This window comes from Balaenoptera musculus, chromosome 1 (genome assembly GCF_009873245.2).
Source record: "Balaenoptera musculus isolate JJ_BM4_2016_0621 chromosome 1, mBalMus1.pri.v3, whole genome shotgun sequence".
In the NCBI taxonomy this organism is placed as follows: Eukaryota; Metazoa; Chordata; class Mammalia; order Artiodactyla; family Balaenopteridae; genus Balaenoptera; species Balaenoptera musculus.
This window is the reverse complement of record NC_045785.1, coordinates 299,185-318,320: the sequence shown is the minus strand read 5'-3', so window position 1 is coordinate 318,320 and position 19,136 is coordinate 299,185. Positions and strand designations below refer to the sequence as shown.

General features: G+C 61.3%; 2 protein-coding genes across 3 annotated transcripts; one reads left to right on the top strand and one right to left on the bottom strand.

The window, feature by feature from the left end:
• Nucleotides 1-3,053: 3,053 nt before the first annotated feature.
• Nucleotides 3,054-5,365, bottom strand: B3GALT6 (beta-1,3-galactosyltransferase 6). Its single transcript, XM_036845304.1, has one exon. It carries the CDS (start codon nucleotides 5,363-5,365, stop codon nucleotides 4,391-4,393), a length of 975 nt encoding a protein of 324 aa, XP_036701199.1. The 3' UTR covers nucleotides 3,054-4,390.
• Nucleotides 5,366-5,483: 118 nt separating this feature from the next.
• SDF4 (stromal cell derived factor 4) lies at nucleotides 5,484-18,398 on the top strand. 2 transcript variants are annotated; one of them, XM_036874114.1, is made up of 7 exons: nucleotides 5,484-5,625; nucleotides 8,661-9,012; nucleotides 11,852-11,988; nucleotides 12,475-12,588; nucleotides 16,645-16,803; nucleotides 17,006-17,181; nucleotides 17,850-18,398. In XM_036874114.1, the coding sequence occupies exons 2-7, from the start codon at nucleotides 8,708-8,710 to the stop codon at nucleotides 18,024-18,026; spliced, it is 1,068 nt and encodes a 355-aa protein (XP_036730009.1). In that variant the 5' UTR covers nucleotides 5,484-5,625; nucleotides 8,661-8,707; the 3' UTR covers nucleotides 18,027-18,398. The 2 variants fall into 2 exon arrangements, with proteins under 2 accessions (XP_036730009.1, XP_036730007.1); XM_036874112.1 differs by having other exon boundaries at nucleotides 12,475-12,659; nucleotides 16,650-16,803.
• The last annotated feature ends 738 nt before the right edge of the window (nucleotides 18,399-19,136 follow it).

Below are 19,136 nucleotides of genomic sequence, written 5' to 3'. Positions count from 1 at the left end.
AGTAGCCTGAGTGTGGGGAGGTGACGGGGGACAGGCATTAGGGCCAAGCACAGCCCACGACTTGGTGGCTCAGGCTGCGGGGCAGCGGCTGTAGGTCCCCCGCTGCCCTGCTGGCTTCTATCTATTACCTATTTATTTTACTTTTTGGCTGTGCCGCATGGCTTGTGGGATCCTACTTCCCTGACCGGGGATTGAACCCGTGCCCCCTGCAGTGGAAGTGCAGAGTCTTAACCGCTGGACCGCCGGGGAAGTCCCGTTGCTGGCTCCTCCTGCTCCAACTGCCAGGCTGGGCTTCTCCGGGGTTCCCTGCAGGCCCCCAGCAGCCCCACTGCTCAGTGGCTGGTTTGGAGGTGGTGAAGTGGGGCCAGCATCTTGGGGGCTCCCGCGTCGCCCCCTCCCCATGTCTCCCTCCCAGATCCAGCAAGTGGCTTTGGGCACAGACCCCCCCAGGGTTACGGCTCTTCAAACACCAGGGGTCTTTGAATCTGAATGTTTCTATTTTTATCATGTGCACATGAGGCTGGGGGACATTGCCAAGGCCAGAACTTACTGGCTAAACCTGGTATATACAGCGACACTGGGGGGTGGGCAGGGAAGAGAGGCCACCGCCACCCCTTGGGATGAGTCAGGGGCTGGCTGAGCACATAGGGACAAGGGGGCGGCTGGGCGGCTGGCTCTTCCCAGCTGCAAGTTGCACGCCAGCCTGCCCTGCAGGGCCCGGAGGCCGGGAAGCCCCAGCACCGAGGGCAGGCGCACCCCTGGGCTCACCTGAGCGGAGCCTCGGACCCTTTCTGTCCTCGGGTCTCTTCCGGCAGCCGTGTGTCCTGGGTGAGCCCCTGGCCTCCACCGCGTCACTGGTCCTGCTAACTCAGCCACAGCAGGTGGACCCAGGATTGGGGGGGTCTGGAGAGGGCCCACCTGTGGCCGTGTGGTGACCCCAGCAGTGCGGTGCCACAGACCAGCCCCCATGCCTGGGCCATCCTGGCAGGCACCGTGTCCTCTAGGTTCTTGGGTCCCACGTTTCTCTATTTTATTAATTAGTGATATCGTATCGTATTTTTAAATTAAACTTTGAGTTTTGGGTCCCCATGGGCTGTTCACCACTTGAGGTGTCCTGTACCCTAAATTCCCTCAGAAAAGCCAGTTTGGTGGTCTGACTTCCCATCTCCTAAGGACCTATTGCCTCCTGAACCCGGGACGGCCTGGGCTCGGCCCCTGGTCCACAGGGCACCCATGCCCAGACGGCGTGGACTTCATGGCAAGTGCCTTGGCGGGTGGGAGGTGCAGACCAGGAGGGCTGCCTGGGAGGGGACGCCGTGGCCGGTCCACATGCAGGGGATGGTGCCAGCAGGCAGGGAGGGTGAGGGCTTGGCCCCCCGGCCAGGAGAACCTGCCAGGCCGGACGGGGCAGGAGCAGAGACAGAGGCTGGAGGAGGGCCACCTCCTCCAGGCCGGTGGCAGGCTGGGCTCCGTGACGCCCACGTGTGGCCCATGCACGGGCTCCAGGACCACAGATGGGGTGCCTGTGGGTCCCTCTAGGAAGGGATCCTGGCCTTCAGCTCCAACATGCTGGCCTCTCATCAACCACAGTGTGGACAGGCACCATCGGCCCAGGGTGTGTGTGTTGTTCCGAAATTTCATGTTTCAGGTTGAACAGTATGAAATTTCCACTTTTGTAGGTCAAAACTGGTTGCATATTGGCACTTTCACATGGTTCAACTAAATGCCAAAGCTCACAAGTGCCCCACCCCCAAGACAGGTGCCTGGAATTTTAGATTTTTTACCAGGGGGTCTTGGACGTTGGTGCCGCGCAAGGATCTGAGGATCCAGCGGCTCTGCCCTGGCCATGTAGCCTCTGCAGGTCCTCCCATCACTCGAGGCACCTTATCCTGTTCTGAGAAACGGACACGTGTGCCCACCAATTCCTCTGATAATCCCGGGGTTCAGACGAGACATCCCAGGACCATCATCCCAGACGGTCAGCAGGAACTGGGTCCTGCCGTGGCCAGCATCCCTCAGCACTCACCCAGTGGAGGGCAGGGCCCCATCCTGCTCACCCTGGTGTCCCCAAACCTTCAGCCACGCAGTCAGTCCTGGCGCAAGGCTCACACCTCATAATCAGAGCCAGGTCAGAGGTTGGGGCCTCTGCTGTCCAGCCTCTGCCTTCTCAAGGCAGAAGAATCGTGGTCAGGTCACCAACCACAAGACCGCCCCCTTCTTTCTGGCCTGAGACCCAGAGTTTTTATTTATTTATTTATTTATTTATTTATTTTTGGCCACCTTGGGTCTTCGTTGCTGCGCGCGGGCTTTTTCCTAGTTGCAGTGAGCAGGGGCTACTCTTCGTTGCAGTGCGCGGGCTTCTCACTGCGGTGGCTTCTCTTGCTGTGGAGCACGGCCTCTAGGCACGCGGGCTCAGTAGTTGTGGCACGCAGTCTCAGTAGTGTGGCTCGCGGGCTATAGAGCGCAGGCCCAGTTGTTGTGGCATGCACAGGCTTAGCTGCTCCGTGGCATGTGGGATCTTCCCGGACCAGGGTTCGAACCCATGTCCTCTGCATTGCTAGGAGGATTCTTAACCATTGCGCCACCAGGGAAGCCCTCGAGACCCAGGGTTCTTGCTATTCTTCTACCTTTAGACAAAAATAACCAAACCTGTCACTATGGACTGAATGTGCCCCCCAAATCAGATGGAGGCCCCAATGCCCTGGTGCAGTGGCGTCTGGATCAGGGTGAGGGGGCCCATGAGGGGATTAATGCCCTAAGAAGGGACTGCAGAGAGCTCACCCCGGCTCCCCCACCACAGCACAGCAGGAAGGTGGCCCTCTGCACACCAGAACGAGGGCCTTGACAGAACCCGACCACGCCGGCACCCCGATCGCAGGCCCCCAGAAGCCACAGGAGAGAGCCGTCTGATGTGTAAGCCATCTGGGCCAAGATACCGCTCCTAAAATCCACAGCCTGAGAGGGCTCGGGAATGGCAGTAAACAGGCGAGTCAAAGACTTGTGCCCTCCTGTTCCTAGTGCCCCAGAGCCTGGGCTGCGGGCAGGTGGCAGCACAGCCCGGACCCAGACAGAATATGCACAGAGTTCTCACACCCCCAGCCTGAGAAGGGCTCCCCGTTTCCCAGGAGCCACTTTATTTAACTTCTGCAATGACCACAGTGCTCACTTTTCACATTTAACAGGAAAAAGAGGAAGCCCCAACCTTCTGGGGATGTGCAAGGGAGCCACGAACTGCTGTGTCCCCAAGGGGACATGCCACAGCAAGGCTGTCTCAAGACAGATTTTGGGAAACCTCGTCAATGCTTCCAGAAACACTTGCCCTGTGCGGCCGAGAGGAAGCCTTAAACAAAAGTGTTTTTAGAGAGAGACAGTGGGGTCACTTTCCGTGTAAACAGAAGAGAGGTGGATGAGTTCTTCCATGTTTCAACTCTTAAGCAGCAATGGGTCTACAATTCAAGTTGGAAAAACAGATTAACCCACAAATTCCAAGTTCTCGTAGAAAAGTCCTTAAGCTCTTAAATACCAAAATATATGAAACCCCCCCACTCTCAACTCAAACGCTTATCTTCGCAAATTCACAAAATTTATAAATAAATAGCAGGCAAGCTCTGATTTACACATACCACGAATTCACTCCAGACAAACACACAGACCAAAATACCATGAAAGCTGACTCACATAAAACGAACTTAAATCCTAAACGTACATGTGACAAGCGATACCAGCAGGAGACGCAAGAGGTGACCTAACCGCATAAAGCAACAGTAACTTCTATAAAAGCTGTTGGGTTGCATCACATGGCCAGTCTCCAAGTGCCAGGGCCCAGTTAACAGCGGTCGCAGCCCTCAGCAGGTGCAGGTGTATGGTCAATACAGTGGAGGCAGGACACGACATTGTCCCCAGCCCTGAGGGGTGGGGCATTTTTCTTTGGGGTCATGTCCTGCAAGTCCTGTCAGCTCCATCCTCTGGCTCCTTGGCGCCGGCCTGGGAGAGGACACTGAGTGGTCAGGCCCCGCGGGGCTGCCTGCTGACTCGCCCACGTCCAGGCAAAGTGCTGAAATCCAGGAACAGGACGTTTCTGTCTGACAGGATGCTGGCCCCAGACGCTGAACAAGATGCTCTCGGATAGGCTGTCAGGTATGGGCGCTTAGCGGAGCCGGGGCTTAGGAGTTGTCCACTGCTGCCTGGCATCTGGCCCGTGGTCACCAGGGAAATTGGGTCCTCTCGAGGGCCGGCCTCATGCTGACGACCAGCCAGAAGCTGTCAGCTTCACCAGTGGAAGGCCGGCGGGCGGCCCCCAGTGACTCGGTCCGGCCTCCACGCACCGCCACGCGCAGCAGAATGGCTGAGCAGCGTCGGGAGCCGGGCGTCCCGGCCCTGCTCGGGGCGGTCAAGGGATGCCCTCCTTCCGCTGGCAGCACTGCGAGGGTGGCGCCGACCAGTCGTAGACGTAGGACAGGCGCAGCTGCACCTCCCGCTTGCACAGGCGGCCCTCGCGTGCCAGCGTCCGGTGCTTCTCCAGCATGTCCTCCAGGCTCTGCTTGTGCGTCACCAGGTACTGGTTGTTGCAGCCACGGGACTTGTACTCGGTGTCGAAGCGCGGGTCGTGCTCGCGCTGCACGTCCACCGGCGCCAGCCAGGCGCCCAACGACACGTCCTCGCTGTGCCAGGCGCGCAGGTACTCGCGGCTGAGGCGCAGGTAGCGCACGAGGTCGGCCGAGAGCACGTACCCGCCGCCCAGCGCGTAGGGCAGGTAGTAGTCGCAGAGCTGCCAGGCGGCCTCGCGCCAGCGGCCCCCGGGCCGGACGCGGCCGCGGCCCGAGAAGAAGCCCCAGTAGAGGCGGCGGCGGCGCGCGGGGTCGCGGGCGCGCAGCTCGGCCACCAGCGCGTCCAGGCGCGCAAACGAGTCGTCGTCTGCCTTGAGCACGAACTCGAAGGCCACGTGCTCGTCCAGCCAGGCCAGCATGGCCAACACCTTGGCCGTGAGGTTCTCGTACGCGTCATGCAGCGCGGGCAGCAGCAGCAGGTCGCCGTGCCGTGCCTGTTCGCGCTCCAGAGCGCGCCGCTCGTCGGCGCCTAACCCGCCGGTGCCCACGGCGAAGCGCGCCCACACGTCCCCGGGGCCGCCGCGCCGCGCCGCCAGCCACGTGCTGCGAACCACGCTGCGCCGCTCGGCCGCCCGCGGCGCGCTGGCCACCAGTACTGCCAGAAAAGCGGCGGCGCGCGCGGGGCCGAAGGGCGCGGGCGCGGCGGGGTCGACGGGCGCCCCGCAGCGCGCGAGGTAGAGCAGCGCGGCGCCGCCCAGCGCCAGGGCGCTCAGGCCCAGCGCCGTTCGGTGCCGCCACGCGCGCCGCAGCAGCTTCATGGCGCGGGGAGCGCCGCGGGCCGCGCCGTCGGGTTACGTGAACCCGCGTGCGCTCCTCATTGGCCGCCCGGGAGGGTGGTGAGGCCGCTTCCGCCCGGGGGAAAGATGGCGGCGCCGGCATCGGCGCGGGGAGGTCGCACCGCTCTGCGACCCGCCTCTTCCCGGAAGAATGATGGCCGCGGCCTAAGCGGTGGCCCGTTGGAGGCGTCGCGGGCGCTCGGGTCGCGCTCGGCGGATCCTGGGTGCGGCGAGGGAGGCCGGTGAGTGAGGGTCCCAGGACGTGACAGTCCCTGCCCGGCCCCGGGGCGGCGGGAAGGGGGCGCGCCGCAGGCCGACGGGGCCTCGGGCGGCCGGCATCTGCTGCCGGCCGGGCCCCTCGGATGCCGGGGTCGGGGGTCCGTGGAGCCGGGTCGGCGGCCGCGGCCCCGCCGTTCGGGGGGTGGGGAGGGTCCGAAGTCCGGGTGAGGCCCGGGACACCCGGCTCGGCCCGGGGCAGTCGTTGCCAACGCCGTGTGCGACTCCTGAGGCCGAGGACGGAGCTTTTAGAAGAAGCGTTTGCGTTTTAACGACGATGTTCTTATCAGTTTCACCAGAGCGGGCACCAGGGCTGTCCAGGAGTCCGGGATGGGTCCCCCAGTCAGCGGGGCAGACCCTGCTCTGAAATCTCTTCCCCTGGGGCGGGAAGTGAGCGGCTGACTCCTGTGCTCACCACAGCACAGAAACGTTGTGAACGGAGGGGAGGAAGTGCCCGACCTTCTGATGCCTACACGGTTATTTTGGGGTTACTCTTTGTGCAAAATATCATGTAAATAACATTCCCTGTACTACCCATCAAGATAAGCAGAATGTGGGATTGACTTCTTCCCAGAAGAAAAGTCCAGTCTGTTTGGTGTTTATGGCCACCAGTCGGCAGAATGGCGTTAAGATCCGGAGGAAGTTGTCTTGGTTTGCTCGTGGGCTTGGGGAATATATGCATCGTGGCAGAGCAGAAAGGCCTGCTGTGTGGACAGTGTGATGGGTGCTGGGGCGGTGCCCTCAGAGAGGGACAAGTGGGAGTTCCAGTAAACGTGGTTTGGGGGATGGTGACCACACAGAGAGCACAGCTGGTGGGTTCTCGTGGGTGTGGGGAGGGTGCAGGCCCTCACAGACACGGAAAGAGGGACATGAGGCCGCCCTTCCGTGCGAGTTGCTTCTCCGAGGAATGAGCCAGCTGAGCTGGGAGAGCAGGATCTCGTCCAGGGGTCCAGATAGCACCTGGGCCCAGAGGACCTGAAACCGACGGAACGCATCTCGGGAGACAGTAGAGCGAAGGTTCTCCTGTCTCGGCGCAGAAACAATTCTGAGCAGCAGAGTGACAGTTAAGGAAAGAGTTTATTACTGTAGGACGCTTGTGAGAGATGCAAGCGGGCAGGTGGGAGCTCTGCCCTGAGAACTAAGCTACATTTTTATAGCCAGAGGAAGGTGGGCAGGGGAGAAGACCACCTTATTCCTCATGCTTGAGTAGATGTCACCCTTCCATCACCAGTTCCTCCTCCTCGTCGGGCGGGGAGTTTTCTTGTCCCTACATTGTCAAACTGGGACTGTCATGGCGCAGTGGAAATGAGCAAAAAGGCGGTAACGCGTACTAAAATATGGTAAAGCATCTGAGGTTTCAGTATAGTGTCACCTTTTCCTTATATTTTTGTTTTTAGCCTGCGCAGAGGAGCGTGTCTTAGGAATCATTAACTTACTGACCTTACTGGTCAGGGTGTGGGTCTCATTCCACCATTTTATTGTCCTGGGGCATGTCTTGTGCTTATGTTGCATGGTTTGTTGCTAAGCAAGCCTGCTTGGTTTTGTGGTTAAGCAAACCTGCTTTCTAGAGTGATCATTAACTTACAGGGGTCTCCCATACTTTTTCCTTTATTTATGATCCCTTAGTGGGATTAACTATTTAGTCACCTGCTTTGTCCCTTTACTCTGTCCTTGTCAGACTGACTGAGGTGTCCCCCTGCCAGGGGAGACGTTAGTCAGGAGCACGCAGGGTAGAAAGGAGGCATCAGAGAAGCAAGTGGTGGCGGCTGCCAGCCGGGGAGAGCCTGTGGCCCTGGCCGTGGGCTGCGCTGCCAGCCAGCACAGGTGCCTGCCTGGCCTGCTGGAGGGCACCGTGGTTCGAACCCCTCATGCCTCACCCTGGACACCACCTGGCCTGGGGGGGCCTCCCTCTGCGGCTCCCGGTCAGGCCTGCTGGAGGGGGGCCTCCGCAGCACCTGGGAGGGCCGGCGGGTGTTTGCTGGGTGGACGAGCTCCGAGAGGAACACGTTAAGGGGCAGGAAGGTCCGGAGGAGCCCAGTGGGACGTGGGGAGGGGACCTGGAGGAGGAGCCATAGGGTGGGGGGGGGAGGAAGGCAGGCGGCCCGGGGGAGGAGCAGGTGTGGGAGAGGCCGGGCGGCCGAGTGCTGGGTGTGAGCGCCTGTGGCCCTGGGATCCCTGACGTGGACAGAGGGTGGCCTTGTTCCTTCACCGCCAAGCCTGGGCACGCCCAGGGTGACAGACTTCCTGGGCACTCTGGCCTTATCGGTGTTCGTGTGTGTGAACATGAGCAAGGACGCCTGTGTCTGTGTGCGCGTGAGCACATGTGGGCGTACGTGTGTATGCTTGCCTGTGTATGTGTGTGCATACGTGTATATGTGCGTGAGTGCACTTGTGTATGTGCACCTGTGTGTGTATGTGTGTGTATACGCTGTGTTTATGTGTGTACGTGTGTGTGCACAAGGGTCATGGAGGTGGGGAGTGGGAGGGGTGGTTCCCTGCCCGGTGGGTTTGGGCTTCGCTGGCACCAGGCCCTCACAAAGCCTTGGGGCGGGGAGTCTGAGGCTGAGGTGGGTAGGTGCCTTAGTCAAGGTCCCGGAGCTCGTGAGTGCTGAGCTGGCATCCGGAGAGTGAGTTACGGTGACTCTGGGGCCAGCCTCCAAGGATTAGCGGTGCGGGGCGTACCTTGAGGCAGGGCCACCTCATCGTGGTTGGAGGGGGGAGTGGAAAAAGGGAGAAAATAGGATGCCCAGCATAGGTCCTGGAAACCAAGGACTCCTATTTCGTGTTACAAAGTAAACGTGTCTTTAGCGAAGTGTTTGCTGGGGCTCCATCAACCGATGGCCCTGGATCCTCTTCGTGGACCATTAAGTGCTGGTTGGGACATGGCAGCCTCAGGCGTTGGCCGCAGGCAGCTGTGCCAGCTGCAGGGCCTCCTGCGTTGCCCTGGGTGGTAGGCGGGCTGCGATCACCACCTCCTCACCTGCCACCCACCCCCCCCCAGCTCCCGGCCACACCCGCAGGCCCTCCTGCAGCGCAGACCCCGGCACCATGGCCTCCAGGCAGGCTCCCCTCGGCGGCCTGGCCCCTCGCTGCCTCTGGCTCCTGGGGGCTGTCCTTGTGATGGACGTGTCCGCCCGGCCCGCCAACCACTCGTCGGCCCGGGAGAGGGCGGCTAACAGGGAGGAAAACGAGATGCTGCCTCCGGACCACCTGAACGGGGTGAAGCTGGAGATGGACGGACACCTGAACAGGGATTTCCACCAGGAGGTCTTCCTGGGCAAGGACGCGGGCGGCTTTGAAGAGGACGCGGGGCCTCGGAGGAGCCGGAGGAAGCTGATGCTCATCTTCTCCAAGTAGGTGCCGGCGGGGCCTGCGGGGCGCGTGGGGTGGCTGGCCTCGGCCTCCCTGTTGGTCCAGTCCTGGCTTCGCGCGGCGCAGAGGTGACGAGGCCCCCCTCGGTGACGTGCTGCGGAGCTGGTGCCGTGACACGTGCTCCTGGGAAGTTGGCAGCGTTTGAGCCACGGGACGTGCAGCCCTGAGCTGCACCCTGTGTCCGGCAGGGGCTCAGAGGGCGTGGGGAGGACTGCGTGGGGCGGAGGCGCCAGCACCCTGCTGGTCGTGGGACTGGTCGCAGTGCCAGTTAGAGGCAGGGCCCGTGGGCGCGGAGCCAACTGGCCACACGCATGCGGAGCTGCTGCTGGGCACGGTCGGCCGTCGGCTCCGCTCCGCCATCAGCGCTCCAGTGAGCGTGTGTAGACGGGGCTGTACTGTTTTGCTGGCCTGGAGCCACGACAGGTTGAGGTGATGGGGGAACAGGGCCCACGGGGCAGGTGGTGGGGAGGGTGAGGGGTTTGGCCTGGGGACACCAGCCGGATGGGTCCGCCAGGCCCGATGGGTCTGCTGTCTGTACGCGTTGTGGGTTAGGCGCCCGCAGGCCGTGGGCTGGTCCGGGGCTCTGCCTCAGCGCTGGCCTGGCAGGTCCTAGGTTCTCGGTACTGGCGACACGGTGGCTGCCAGGGTCACGTGCCAGGACCCAGGATGGGTGGCTCTTGGTTTCAGAAAGGAGACTGACTCTCTTGTGGGGGGCTGTGTGCGCACACGGGTCACGCGGCCGGGGGACCAGCTCAGGCAGCGTCCCCATCTGTGAAGTGGGGGACCGGGGCCGGGGGCAGTGGTCCCCCGATGCGCCTAGCCGGCGGCCTGGCCCCTGGGTGCTCCCTCTTCAGTTTGAGGAACTGATCGTTGTCAGCGACTGAAGTGACCGAAACCTTGTCCGGCGCCCAGACCTCACTGTCTCGTGAAGCCAGGAAGAAAGCTGTGAGCGGGGCCACAGGGCACGTGGCTTCTTCCAGGGATCAGGAGGGCCAGCCGCGTGCACCGGGCCGAGGGGTCCCCTGGAGTGGGGAGGAGTGGTGACAGAGCCTCCCTCACAGCCGCTCTGGGGGTGGGAGTGGGGTTCAGGTGCGGAGAGCAGATCACGGAGAAATGCGGGGGGGCAGGGTGTCCTGGGGCCGTTGCAGCTGCACTCGGCTGCATCCGCCCGTGTCGTGTGTCTTCCTTACACGTCCTGTGTCTCGCAGGGTTGTCATCGGGGAGCGCCTAGCCCGTGTTCACCTTCTCACTCAGAGCCCCCCAGAGCCATCCCGCTTGGAGGTGCCACCATGGGCCCTGTGGGGCCCCTGCCAGCTGCTGTTGCCTCCCCTGCCCCCCGCCCGGGGCAGATCAAACACGTAGCCTCAAGACCTAGCTTTGAACAAACAGAAGTAATGTTGCACAGCACTTCTTAAGTGAGGTTTTTATTCTGGAGTGGTTTTAGGATTACAGAAAGGTGCAGACTGAGGCGCATGTGTGGAAACTGAGGCGCGACGGCGCTCCGTTGCTGTTCCCCGCGCCCCATGCTGCAGGTCACGCGCTGCCTCAGGGCCCTCTTTCTGCCCGGGATCCCATCCGGGAGCCGACTTTTTCGTGACCTTGACGGTTTTGAGGAGGACCGCTCAGGTGTTTTGTAGCATGTCCCTGACTTGGGGTTTGTCTGCTGTGTGTTCTCCTGGTTAGACAGGGGTTGTGGTTTTTGGAAAGAAGAGCCCGGAGGTGAGGTGGCGCTCGCGTCACATCACATCAGGGCACCTGACGTCCGCGCGACGTCGCGGGGGCTGTCGGCCTGGTCACCTGGCTCAGGGGGTGTCTGCCGTGGAGAGTCGCTCCTCGTCCTGTCCTCCCGTCTCTTTGGCAGCCGCTCGGGGGCAGCGCACCCTCCCGGGGGTGGGAGCGAAGCTCAGGGGAGGACCCGCCTTGTGGCCTGGCGTCCCGTGAGGAGGGCGGCCTCGTGGGCGGCGTCTGCGCTGTGGCGGGGGCGCAGCTCGCGCTGCTGGGCTGGCCGCTCACCTCGTGCCCGCCTTGGCCGCCCGGACCTTGTCGCTGTTCTCCCCTCCCACGCCCCGCCCCTCGTGAGCGCTTCCTTCCTTCCTTGCGCTGCCAGCCGCTCCAGCTTCGCTTCATCTTGTTGTGTTGCTGCCTCAGCCCTAGAATCAGCCAGTTCTCCGGGGAGCGCTGGTTCGTTTCACGGGAGCGCGGGGTTTAGACGCCAGGCCCCGGCAGCGGGTGTGGGCGTTGCTGCTGGGGTGTCATTGTCTGTAGTCCTCTCCTGTGTGTGTGTGTGTGTGTGCCGACCGATGCATGCACGTGTGTTCTGAGCCATGTCCACGGGTGTGCACTAGCCATGCACACACCCCCATATGCACGTGAGTGTGTGCGGAGTGTACAGCTGCCGGCACACTTGCACCTACAGCTGTTTCTTTGTCTCGCTGGCTGTGTTTGTGCGAGTAGACACGACTGCGCTCCGGTGTGTGAGCTCCGGTCCTGTTACCAGGGACTCATCGTGAGTCCCAAGTGTGTGGGTCTGTGGAACTGGGTTGACGATTCTCCCCGTCCTGCAGCAGGGGGGGGAGGTTTGTTCCCCTCCCAGTGGTCCCGAGACTGATGGGGTAGTGACACTGCCCAGCGTCCTCCCTGATTCCCCCACTGTGTCCCCCACATCCCCCCGACTTCTCCTGCGTCACCGTTGGGTGGGATGTGTTGCTGTTCATGGTGGTTTTGCGGCTGCCTGCAGAACCCCTCTGGCCATCCTTCTGTCCGTCCACCCGTCTGTCGGGGTCCTGGAGGCCTCGCCTGACACGTCTCGTGGGCCTGTAGGGTGGACTTGAACACCGACAGAAGGATCAGTGCCAAGGAGATGCAGCACTGGATCATGGAGAAGACGGCCGAGCACTTCCAGGAGGCCATCGCGGAGAGCAGGGCGCACTTCCGTGCCGTGGACCCCGACGGTGACGGTAGGCCAACCTTGCCCTGACCCTGATGGCCTGAGGCTGCCGGCGGAGGGCGGTGCCTGGAGGTGTGTGTGGGGGCGGGGCTCCAGGCCGAGGGCCCAGGAACAGGAGGTGAGAGGCAGGAGGGGCCTGCAGGTGCTGCCAGGGAGACAGACGCCAGCTTGCCGTGCAGGCGAGGACCAGGCGAGGACCGCGGGGCTAGGCTCTGGCGTGAAGCTTGGAGCCGTGTTGTGCTGCCCCTGCCTCTACAGATGCCCTTATCACAAGGATTTTGGATCAACGGCTTAAAGTAACTAGATACGTCTTTTTAAAAATGTTCGATGTTGGGACTCCCGTGGTGGTCCAGTGGTTAAGACTCCTCACTTCCAACGCAAGGGGCTCGGGTTCGATCCCTGGTCGGGGAACTAAGATCCCACGTGCCCCACGGCACGGCCAAAAAAAAAAAGCGTTCGTTGTTAAACCTCCTAACAGGTTGTTTTGCTCTTTCAGGCCATGTGTCATGGGATGAGTACAAGGTGAAGTTTCTGGCGAGCAAAGGCCATGATGAGAGAGAAGTTGCCGATAAGATAAAGAATAAGTGGGACCTGAACGTCGACGAAGAGAGTAAGGGCTCGGCCTCCCGTGGCCAGTGTGGCGCGTGTGGCAGCACAGACGCTGGGAGGGAAGTGGGCGAGGTGGGTGTGGCCACAGCCGGGCGCTCCTGCGGGGCCGTTTGGCAGAGCCCCCAGGACCCTCCAGGTGCCGTGGGTGGGTAGGGGCGGCCGGTGGCCTCAGGTGGGCTTGAGCTCCGGGGAGGAGGTGGCGGAAGCACCGGGAAGCAAGTCTCGGCTGGGACAGGTCCTCAGCGTCAGACGAGACCCGACCCCGGGAGTCGGTGAGGCCAGTGGGGGCTCCTGCCTGAGGTGCCTGGAGGCCGCGGTCCCGGCCAGCTCTCCCCTTAGCTTTTCAGAGACGTTCCTTTAAAAACCCGTCTCCCTGGTACAAAATTTGATGCCTTTTAGCTAAGTCCTGAAGCGCCACTGAAGAGTACTTGTGACCTTCACTGGTTACTGTGTCCAGCTCTGTGCCATCCCGTCCCTCCCGGGGGTTCGTTCACAGCCGGGTGTCGAGTTCGGCTCGTTGGGGGCTTTGTCAGAGCGCCGTGTGCTTCCTGTGTTCTCCTGTTCGGTCTTTACTCGGCGGGTCGTCCCTGCCATTGTCATCCAGCGTGTCGTTTTCTCGTGATGGACACGTGTGTGCTGGATTTTTACTGGGACGTCTCTGTACCTGTGGCGCTACCCTGTTTGTCTCACGTCCACCTGGCCGTCGGGGTTGTGTCATGGCCTCCTGTTGGTGTCTGTGGCCCTTCCCGCCTCGGCTTTGTGAGGGCTGCCGCTGTGTTCTTTGGTCCAGGGATGTTCGTTACTGTCATGTCTGTAGATGTGCTGTGGGCGCCACTGTTCTCTGTCAGGGTCGGTGTTTTTAGCACGGGACTCTCTTGTCTGCCATCAGGGTTGCAATCTGTGCCTTCTTTCTGTGTGCACTTGCTCTTTAGTTTTTAATTCCAAGTTTCGCTGTTCCCTGCTGTTGTGCAGGGAAGCGATTGGCTTCTGTATGTCAGCCTTCCATCCTGTAGCCTTGCTGTGCTTGCTCAGTGGTTCCAGGAGTTTCTTGTCGATTCTTTTGGGTTTTCTACGTAGGCGATCGTGACATCATTGAACAAAAACGGTTTATTTCCTCCTTCCCAATCAGTGTCTCTCTTATTCCTTTTCTTGTCTTAGTGCATCAGCTAGGACTTCCCAGTGCGACGTTGAAGAGCAGTGGTGAGAAGGGCCATCCTTGCTTTAAATCTGAATTTAGTGGAAAAGCTTCGACTTTCTCACCATTATGATCTTAGCTGTAGGTTTTTTGTGGATGTTCTTTATCAAGGTGACGAGTTCCCTCTGTTCCTAGTCTGCTGAGAGTTTTCGTCATGAATGGGTGTTGGATTTTGTCAGATGCTTTTTTGCATCTATTGATACGACCACGTGATTTCTTTTCATTAGCCTGTTGATGTGAATATCAGTTGAATTTCAGACGTTGAAGCAACCTTGCCTACCTGGGATAAATCCCACTTGGTCGTAATGTGTAATTCTTTTTGTACGTCGTTGGGTTTGATCTGCTAATATTTTGTTGAATGTTTCTGCGTCTATATTCCTGCGAGACATCAGTCTGTAGTTTTCTTGTGTCCTTTCTGCTTTTAGTGTTAGGACCTCACAGGATGAGTTAGGAAGTGTTCACTCTGTTTCTCTCCTCTGGAAGAGATTGTGGAGATTGGCATGGCCTCCTCCTCACATGTTCGGTAGAATTCACCTGTGAACTGCTCTTGAGACTTGGTTTTTCCAAAGCATTTTGTTTTTTTATGGACTACGTAGAGGTTAGCTTTATATTGTGAGCTAGTCTGAATTTCTTGGTAATAGATGAGTTAAGCTCATTTCTGTTTCTATTGATATTTCTTTTTTTTCCTTTCATCTTTCCCTCTGCTAGTGTGGGATTTAGAGACCCCACTTTCTTTTCTCAGCAGTCACATGACCCTGTCTGGTGGCCTGACAGGTGTGAATGGGGTACCCAGCTTTCCAGGTGTGCCCATGGGGGCTGCCCATTGTGGGCAGGGGGTTTGTATCTTACAGCTTTACTTTTTTCTTCTCAGAGTATTGTTGACCAGAGTCTAAGTCAAGACCATTTTACTCTGTTCTGGGCGGTATAGAGGCCTCCTTCGTAGTTCATGTGGTGTCACCCAGGATTTTGGTTCTGCTGGGTTTTATTTATTTACTTAATTTATTATTTTTGGCTGTGTTGGGTCTTCGTTGCTGCGCGGGCTTTCTCTAGTTGCGGTGAGCGGGGGCTACTCTTCGTTGTGGTGCGCGGGCTTCTCATTGCGGTGGCTTCTCTTGTTGCGGAGCACAGGCTCTAGGCGCGCGGCTTCAGTAGTTGTGGCATGCGGGCTCAGTAGTCGTGGCGCACGGGCTCTAGGCACGCGGCTTCAGTAGTTGTGGCTCGTGGGCTCTAGAGCGCAGGCTCAGTAGTTGTGGCGCACGGGCTCTAGGCGCGCGGCTTCAGTAGTTGTGGCTCGTGGGCTCTAGAGCGCAGACTCACTAGTTGTGGCGCACGGGCTTAGCTGCTCCACGACACTTGGGATCTCCCCGGACCAGGGCTCGAACCCATGTCCTCTGCATTGGCAGGCGGATTCTTAACCACTGTGCCACCAGGGCAGCCCCTCTGCTGGTTTTTAAACCCTGTAAATAAGATGTTATTTTCTTCCTGAAATGGTTGTTGGCCATTTTTATGTTTGTCTCCATTTTGTGTTTCCACTGTTTGTCCTGGGTTCAGGCTGTCCCCTGAACGTGTCCTGTAGAGGTGCCTGGGGGGGCCCCTGTCCTCCTGCCAGCATTGGGGATTTAGCACTGGCTCCTGGGGCGGCTGCCGGCCGCCTGTGCCTGCTTGTCCGTCCTCAGCGCCCTTTCCCGTGGGGATGTGTGGGGTCGGGACGTGTTCTTCCTGGATCTGGAGTTCATGGTGTCTCCACCCGCCCAGCCCTCACCTCACTCCCGTGTGTTCATGAGTCTGGGACGGGGGGTGAGCAGCTCTGGGGCATCAGAAATGAAAAGCAGCTGTCGAGGGTCCCAGAGGGGGGAGAGCGTGGGGGGAGGGCTGAGCTCCGTGGGCCCCCCCGGGGCCGCCATCCCCTGCACCACGGACGGGGTCCCTCCAGGCCGCCTCCAGCTTCTGGTGCTGCCAGCGTCCCTGCTTGTGGCCACTGCTCTCCAATCTCATCTCCTCTTATACAAGGACACCTGGGCTTAGGGCCCACCTGAATCCCAGGTGGTCTCGTCTCAAGATCCTTTACTAATTTCATCTGCAAAGACCTTTTTTCCAGATCAGGTCGCGTTCGCAGGCTCCGGGTAGACACGGCAAGCCTGTGCCCGTCCCGCCACTCCTGTCCCCGTGGCCGGGCAGGTAGGCAGTGGGCGAACCTGTAGTTGCCACGGCTCTTCTGTCCGTCAGAAGGCACGAGGTGTGAGGCCACAGGCGTTGTGTGGGATTCTCCCTGTCGCGACCGGGCCGGGCCCGGGCGTCCCTGTTCCCAGCCGGAAGCTGGAGTTGGGCCCCGGGTGAGCGTGCGGAGCGCTGTGCCGGCTTCTCCCCGCTCCCCGGCGGGACACCCAGGTCGTCACCGACCACCGGCCCCAGGGGCCCCGCGCCGGGCCTTCCACAGTGGCAGGGGTAGCGGGGATCGTGCAGGGGACGCGTGAGTCATATCTGGAAACTGAGTTTTCCTTCAGAGCCCTGCCCGGTGGACAGTGCACACACGGGCGGAGACGGAAGGGAAGCAAGTGTGCCTTTGTTCCCACAGAGCTGGCGGCCCGCTTCCCGGGAACGAGCGGGGGCGGGGCTGTGTCTGAGGGGGTCTGTGTCCGGGGTGGGGGGTCTGTTTTGGTTGAGGGTCTGCGTCTGCATCTTGGGGCGTCTGTGTATCTGCCCCCCGGGGGCTGAGGACCCTTCCGAGGGCCAGGCCCTTGGCCCCGGGTGCCACCACATCCCGAGCTGACCGCCCCCGTCCTCGGGCTGTGTGTCTCGGAATTTTCTGGATGCGTGCAGGGGTCCCGTGTGCGCGGGTCCTGACGGATGCGCCTCTCTCAGCACAGGAAGTCCTGGAGAACCTCAAAGACCGCTGGTATCAGGCGGACAACCCGCCCCCGGACCTGCTGCTGACGGAGAGCGAGTTCCTGTCTTTCCTGCACCCCGAGCACAGCCGCGGCATGCTGCAGTTCATGGTCAAGGAGATCATCCGGGACCTGGGTGAGGCCCGGCCGCGGAGGGCAGCACGGGCTGGTCCTGGGCTGGGTGGCCTGGGGGGGCTGTCCAGCCGCTGTTTGGGGTCAGGCCGAAACCGCGCAAACTGAAAACCTGGCAGCAAAGCCCCATCAGTTGAGTTTTCTCCTGAGTGGCCTCGGTGGTCCCGCGCCCGCTGGAGTCTGATGACTGCCCCCGTGTCCCGCAGACCAGGATGGTGACAAGAAGCTCTCGCTGTCCGAGTTCATCTCTCTGCCCGTGGGCACCGTGGAGAACCAGCAGGGCCAGGACGTGGATGACGGCTGGGTGCGAGACAGGAAGAGAGAGTTCGAGGAGCTGATCGACGCCAACCACGATGGAATCGTGACCATGGCGGAGCTGGAGGTGGGTGTGGGGCCCGCCGCTCCGGGAAGCAGGGTCGGCCTGGCCGGACGCTGGGGCAGGAAGGCCGCGCGCCGCTGGACCCACCTCCTGCCTCGGGAGTGTCTTCACTGGTGTCGTGTGTAGGTGCTGCGTGGGGCTTGTTTTTCCCCGTCGCTGGATGAGTCATTTCATTTTAGCCAGAATTCTCTGATCCCTGCCGACAGCTGGCGGGACCTCTGGTTCCGGAGCTCCCTCCCGTCAGCCCTGCCATCCCAGTGGCCGAGTCGGTCCACGTGCGTGTGCCCCGCTCCAGGGCCAGCCTTCTCCCTGTCCTGCCCTTCCGTGGCCGGGCACCCTGATGTGGGCGGGGAGCTACCCATGCCAGTGAAGGCTGCCTGGCCCTGAGCCACTTCCGGCCTGGTGCCCACCTTCCAGAACATTCTAGAACACTCCTACCTCCCTGCCCCGCAGCTTCTGTCCTGCCAGCTCACGGGGTATTTCAAACAAGGCCTCACCTCCTGTAGCTGGTTGTGGCGTCACAGCCCTGCCGAGGCAGGGGTGCCAGCCCGCGCGGGGCGTCCTCCGGGCGGGGGGTCTCGGCCGCGTGGCCGGGCGCGGGCTGAACATGAGGAGACGCCTCGGCCTGGGGTGGCGCGGGCTGTGGCGGGGCTGAGCCGGTGCCCTTGCAGGACTACATGGACCCCATGAACGAGTTCAGCGCCCTCAACGAGGCCAAGCAGATGATCGCCATCGCTGATGAGAACCAGAACCACTTCCTGGAGCCCGAGGAGGTGCTCAAGTACAGCGAGTTCTTCACGGGCAGCAAGCTGGTGGACTATGCCCGCAGCGTGCACGAGGAGTTCTGAGCCGCGGCCGCGCCCCCCGCGCCCCCCACGCCCCCCGCCCCGGGCCCCCCGCCGCCCTCGCCGGCTGGCTGTGCTTCCATTCCCGCGTACTCGCTGCCTCTCGCTTCTGAGAACTGGGAGCCCTTGTGCCGGAGGCACTGACCACATCAGGCCCTGCAGGCTCGCCACAGCGTGGGAAATAACGCAGCTCCTGCCGTTTCCTTGAAAACTGAGAGATGAAGGCTTTGCTGGAAACCAGCAGCCGGCGGCTGGGGGGTCAGGAAGGGGCCTCAGAGCTGCCGGCCCCGTGGCGTTCAGTCTCCGAGGAAACGCGAATATTGGTGACAGGAATCACATTAATTTACTTTAAAATATAGTTGCCTTTTTCTCCCAGCTTCATTTTTTTGGTGGGAAAAAAAACACGGAGATGATACTTCGGATGTTTGTGGCCAGGCGGCTTCCACTTGAAGCTTTGCGGTGGGCGGTTTGGTTAGAACAGGGGCTTGCTAGCGCCGGTGGTCACCTGCGACACGGGGGAGGACAACATGGGGCCGGCCAGGCGGGACGGCGTCCTGGTGGGGGACAGGGAGGGGCCGCCTGCAGGGTGGGAGTTGGGGGTCTGGGCTGCAGATTTAAAGTCAGGAGCTGGAGTCCAGGCTTGGGTGAGGCCACCTGGGAGGGGCTGGGAGGAAATGGGAGTTTGGGGTGGAGGGGGGGGCTCTGAGGACAAGCCCTGGGCCCCCAGGGCGCGGGGCTGGGGGCAAAGAACTGGGGGAGTCCCCAAGAGCCGCCCAGAGTCCTGGCCTGGGGCGTGGTGGGGGGGTGGGGAGGGGCGGCCTGGGGGGTCAGGAGCCTCTGGCGGGAGGGGCGAGACCTGGTCCCCCCGGCTGCGGTCCCACCACCACACCGGGCCCTTCCCCCGGGGTTGGCATGCCCGCTGGCTTGGCTGGGGTGCGGGCTGGGGGGAGTGTGGGCAGTGAGGGTTAAATGACAAGGGAGGGTCTCCACTCTATGTACCCACGAACCTGGCCCCCTGCCGCCCCTGCCGGGCCCCCCTCAGAGCCCTGAGCCGTGGCCCATGGTGCCTCGGTGGACGGCTCACCCGGCCAGGGGGTCCGGAGGCTCGGGCCG